This window comes from Quercus robur, chromosome 5, assembly GCF_932294415.1.
Source record: "Quercus robur chromosome 5, dhQueRobu3.1, whole genome shotgun sequence".
NCBI lineage: Eukaryota > Viridiplantae > Streptophyta > Magnoliopsida > Fagales > Fagaceae > Quercus > Quercus robur.
In genome coordinates, this window is record NC_065538.1 from 28,876,841 (window position 1) to 28,882,936 (window position 6,096).

The window sequence follows — 6,096 nt, forward strand, 5'->3', positions numbered from 1 at the left end:
CAACACTGCCATCTAAAAGCAGTGAAAATTTTTTTAATTCAAAACTAGGTGAAAATTTTAGTGCTAACATATATCATTTCGGGCCAAATTTTTGTATTGCAACACAAATTGCTTTTGGGCTAACTTTTAAGATTTATGCCATAAGCAACAATACATAAAAAGGATGAATTTATAAAAGAGCCATTAGTGAAGCATAAAGATTGATTAATCTCTAATCTTAGAAAGGGCAGCTCCATCCATCAATTAAAAGAATTCACTAATGCATATTGAAAAGTCGAAATTATGGTCCAATTCCATGACTTTAGCACTTACTCAAGGTTCACCAATTTTGCGTTTTTTAACCCTCGTGTAATGTTTGGGCAGGGGAGAAGGCTGTGGGGCATCATCCTTAGGCTCATCATCGTTCTGTAAATTCCATTAGATGCATGCAATCAATATTCGGTATAATGATAAGAATAAAGTGAACTACAAAATATATCATTACATTCTAATTAATGTTATCATACCATAGAGCTGTCTCAGTGTCCTATTTTGTGTCCACCTATCCCACAAGTGGGTGCTCTTCCAGTACTTTGCAGTCTACCTCGTGGGGGTGAGGGCTGATGAGGGGGATGCTTGTCCAGTACATCAGTATGTGACTGTAGAGTGTCAATCCAAGCCGGAGGTCCTAGAGGGTCAGATGAGAATGAGGTAGGTGGGTAATGATGCTCTATGTAGAGGCCAGGAATGGGTGCACTAGAGCTAGTAGGTGATTATGAGGGTGTCTCGGGGAGTATAGGAGGGGTCAAATTTTGATCAATATCGAGATCAAAATTGGGCTGCGAAGGTGGGCTGGGTGAAGGGACCTTGGGCTGAGGAGATGCATCTAGGATGGATGGAGGGACCTCAGGCTGAGGAGATGCGTGCGGGATGGGTGCAGGCATCTCAAGACTAGTTACAACCCGAGGGATTGTTGCACGCCGACCACGGCCCCTGGTTGCACTTGTGCTTGGGCTTGCTGTAGCAGGCTGACCATGGCCCCTAGCTGCACTTGTACTTAGGCTTGCAGTAGCACGCTGACCATGGGTCGGTGTACTTACAGGTGCTGCGCTTGTGCTTGGGGTTGCAGTAGCTGCTGGTTCAGTCTCATGCCCATTGTTTGCCTGCCCATTTGCTGCAAGACCACCACCAATGCCAGCCACATTATTTAGGACACGCCGGACATGGTTGTAAGCTTGGCTGCCTTCAGGAAGCATCTCCAACAGCACTAAATGGCTTTGAATCTGAAACGGAGAAAGAACCAGTACAATCAGATTTGAGACATTTATGTATTAATTAATGAATGGATAATATAGTACTTATTAATCTACTCAAATACTCAACTAAAAACTAACAGTTTTATTAGAATACTATATGTAATAGAAACTCTTTAATTGGATGTCAGTAAAATCAAACCAGATTTGCTGAAAAATTCATAGAAATTGATTCTACGTTCATACATGTACTCAAGTAAAATGAAGTAGGCAATAAAATCTAATTAGAACACATTACCATTATATCTAATTTAGCGCTGTTGCAGTTGACATACTTTTGAGTGACTGGACGGTACCAGAGGTAATAGGCATGATCGCGGGGCATCTCACCAATCTAAGGAGATGCATGACAAACTTGTTGTCGTCTCATTTCCCATGAAATGATATACGGTCCATGCTCCTCCCTCCAATTCTTTTCCACCTTCCCATGTAAGTCTATTCTATGCAGTCTACCATCATAGACAACATTGTCAGGCGGCTCTTGCACCAACCTAAACTGTCGAAGGACATGGTCCGGGTGGTATCTCTCTACTATGCAAAAACACACAAGCAACACCTTTGCTGTCCACGTATCCCTCCCTGCAATGCAGAACTCAGGAAGGTGGCCGAAGTCTGCCTCATATGGCTGCCACACAATCTACAACAGAAACAAAAAACAATTATCATAGCATCTTAAAATGTGAAACAAGGGAGAATACATAGATAAAGGGAAAAACAAAAATTAAAACAAAAGATATGTTAAAGGATGAAGCAATCATATTCTTAAGGAAAATTAACATAACCAAATAGAATTTTTGAATATTATTACCTGGTTCGGCTACATTGTAACTAATTGCTCGCAATAGTGGATCAAGACCGTTCTAAATGGCTTACTCTTCGGGCTTGGCACCCGTACCCACCTACAGTTACGAGCGAATAACATAAGAACAATAATACCATTTAGTTACTAAAAAAAGTACATTGTATAACACACTAAATATCAGGAAAAGACTTACTTAAATGCAAGTGGAGCATATAGCCATGGGCCATAATCACATCTAGGTGGGGGCTCTATCTTCGGGCATAAGAATGGCAACCTTGCCCATGCCCAATACTGGACCAAAGTGCATGCCCCACCAATCTGTGATGCCCCTTTCTCGCTTGCCCGACACAACTCCCTGTACAACCAGGCCAGGCAACCACTACCCCAACTATACTGTGGCGGATCACGAAGGTTCCGCATGAACTCCAAGAACATCAGATGCACCCTATCTCCTGACTTGTCCATGAAAAGTTTATCACCTAGTAGCGCTAAAATATAGCACCGGACATACTGGTGTATCTGAATCTCCATTGCGTCATAAGGCAGTGGCGCTGCAATGACGTCAACAAGGCGGCTGATGAGAATTCTTTACCCCACCAAAGTTTTATTGTCATTCGCTGGAGTAAAACCAAGCAACTCCCTACATAGTTGACTCCAATCCCCATCCACCACTATAGTCGTTTCAACCAAGACCTCACCGTCTATAGGAAGTTCAAAAATGACCTCCACATCTTGTAGGGTGATTGACATCTCACCATGTGGAAGATGGAACGTATAAGTCTCCGGCCGCCATCGCTCAACTAGGGCCGATATTAGGCAATGATCTATCTCTCTAGAAAAGGCTCTAAACAATCCTTCCAGCCTTAGCAATTTGATAATGTCAATCACCTGATTATCTTACATCTGAACATTTGCCATCTCCTTAGTGCGACCACGGCACGTAAGTGGGCCCGGGTCCTACAAAATCGATAAAAATTATAGCGATTGTTAGAACTAGAAATACAACTTTGAAAGAACTTGCTAACTAAAAGTCAAAGACAACGTAAAAATTAAAGTAGTTGTTAGAACTAGAAATTTCACCTCGCCATTCCAAATGGCCTCTGATTGATGATATGATTGTCGCATCAACAATGACGTCTGAAGCGGACCAGGGTGCAAGATCTCTAGCTCTGCATCGATCCAAGGCTCCATACTACAAAGAGTGCTACTGTGAGATCATTAATAGTGTGGGGGCAAAGGAATGCTATTCTACATGCAAGGAAAATCTATACTGAAGAGCAGCTTATTGGCATTATTTAACAAAAGGATGCTAAAAGAATGGAAAGTAAGAAGAAGTACATCTATAACTCGTGACTAAATAGAGTACTTTGCTGTAATTGGGGATTCAATTCAGCCTTGATCTTTGCTGTTCCTATGTAATTGGTAAGTTATTTTTAAAAATAATACCTCAATCCAAGTGGAATCCTTTATTTCTCTAGCCTTTTCTAACACACACATACACGTGTAATATGCTTTAATGCATTTGACCAGGAGTCTTTATATATCTCTCACACACACACATACACATGTAAATATCTACATGAGAGATGGATTTGAAATTTCACAGCTAAATCATGAAGAAAAAGCATTTCAAACAGTAAAAAAAGGAAAACAAAAGAAAAAAAAATCATAAGGATAATAATTTCCAAAGAATTCAAGAAATCAGCTGATCCTACATAAAGCACATTATTTTTCTCCATTAACAAATCCTACATAAAGCACATTATTTTTCTCCATTGACATTTGGAGTAGATAAAGGCATAAGCTATTATACAAGCAATGTCCATGCTAAAAGCAATTAAAAACTTTTACCATTGGATGATTTCCATCCCAATTTGGGAAGCAATATAGATTATTTAAACAATAATCAGGCAACAAATTGTTCTTTAAAGGGTGGTGAATGACACAACATAAAAATATCAAAGGATCTTAAGTAATTTAGTTGAACACATTATCAAAGGATTTTATTTCCTTGTTTTGTAGAGTTTTTAGGAGAATTTTAGGCAAAATGGAGTCTTTATATGATTGTATATTAATAAGATTTGTTGAAAATTGTTTTCCTTTCAGAATAGGTTTTTTGGACTTCTTAAATTGGCCCTTAAGCAGTAAAAAAGAAGAAGGAAGACTACAATCAATAGAATATCAGTCTTTTATTCTTTATTTTTTAGGTGGATTGCAGATATCAACCTTGTGGATTCAAGGTATTTTAGATTTTTGTCATACACTAACCCTTCTTTCGCTTTAACGCTGCATCATATTCACAACCCAACTTATAAAACTGTAACTAGCTTTTGCCCTCAGCCCAAAAAAAAAAGGGGTTAACTAAAGAAGAAGATAAAGTACCTTTCATAGAAACTCAATAGATTCATAGATTTGTAATGGGCTCCCTTAAAAGGAAAGATTTTTGCACTTTTAAAATCCAAACAAATGAAGATAAAGAAATGTAAATGCCCTTAAAACTTACAATTATCTTATCTGTGCTCTCATATTTCAAAGATTGTTTCATATTTTTCAAAAAATGAAATCTTCAAATGTCACAAGAAGATCATGGAGGACATTCAAGAAAAGATTAAAACCATAACAAGTCCACAGAACCATTCATAAAGGACATATTTTGAGTGTAAGACTTAAAACATGGTGGATAATCGAATTTTCAAGATGACAATTTTTGGGGGGGGGGGGGGGGGAGGGTGAGGACTTCAATTCAAATTAAGCATAAATTAATGGTAAATGGCTATTCAAAGTTTTTTTTTTTTTTTTCCTAAACTTAGTTTAAAGAATCTGAGGGCAAAAATAGAAATGTCAATCTTGTTGCTCTTCTTGTTTTTTGCTTTGCACCAGAGGCGAAAAAAAAGGTAAATCCATTGGCTTCGATTCGAATGTTCATGTAGCAAAAATAGTCATTCCCCATGCCATATTGCTGCCTAGAGGGAGTCCTAAGAAACACAATAATATACTAAAGAAAAATTATCAAAAATATTTTTATCTTAACCCATACTTTCTAAGCAACCAAACAGGCCACAAGAACAGACATTTATGTATTCTAATATTATGCCATTATTCTCACTTCAAAATATGTTTTATTATGACAAAGAACAAAAATATCTTCAACCTCGAAATGAAACTGTGACAATAATTGAAATTCCATTGAAAGATATTCTACTAAAATGCATAAAGTTCATAATCAACAAAGTCCATTGTTAGGAGACAAAGTTGGATATACCCCATTTTATCATCCAGAGTTTCAAATTCTAGCTTTTAGATAATTCATTTTTCTTGTGAAGATAAGATAATACAGATTTTCAAAGAACCAGGTTGAAAACAAATAGTTAAAAGAATTCATGTATAACTATTAAACTGGGTGTTTCGTATCCTGTGCAAGAAGTAACAATTTATTTGGTCACTAGGAGGCAGAGCAACTCCTATCCATTGAGCCCAGTCATATAAACATTGCTGCCAAAGCAAACTCACGAAGCTATCAATCAAATTAATGAAAATTTTCTTTTAGTAAGATCAATTCCAGCAAACTATTTCAGCAAAGTAATCCACACCCAATAAGCTTAGTGCTAGTTTGGATAGCACTTTTATTTGCTGCGTTTGCGTTTCCTCCTTCCTTTCTTTTTTTTTTTTTTTTTTTTGCCTTTTCAGCCGCAATGGTTGACCCATTCTCCGGTGAACAGTGTATTTATACACTGTTCACGGTCCCACAAACTCCACTTTTTATCAACTTTTTCACTAAAAATGGGTCCCACAATACTATTCACACATTTAAAAATTATTTTGCTACAGTGTTTTCAGTTTTCAGTTTTCAGTTTCAGCAAAATAAGTTCTATCCAAACACACCCTTAGTAAACAATATTTCAGCAAAGTATTTGCCTCAAAAGTTAATCAAAGTTCCAAAGTATTTCTAAAAAAAATCAAACATGTCTTATTACATCAAAAAATAGTTTAATAGAGAGTTAC

The 6,096-nt window shown here is 37.4% G+C and overlaps 1 protein-coding gene across 1 annotated transcript; it reads right to left on the minus strand.

Annotated features, from left to right (window-relative positions):
* Positions 1-512: 512 nt before the first annotated feature.
* LOC126729056 (predicted GPI-anchored protein 58) lies at positions 513-1,891 on the minus strand. Its single transcript, XM_050434801.1, has 2 exons — positions 1,531-1,891; positions 513-1,262 (listed from the first exon to the last, which is right to left on the minus strand). The coding sequence occupies exons 1-2, from the start codon at positions 1,615-1,617 to the stop codon at positions 753-755; spliced, it is 597 nt and encodes a 198-aa protein (XP_050290758.1). The 5' UTR covers positions 1,618-1,891; the 3' UTR covers positions 513-752.
* Between the last annotated feature and the right edge of the window lie 4,205 nt (positions 1,892-6,096).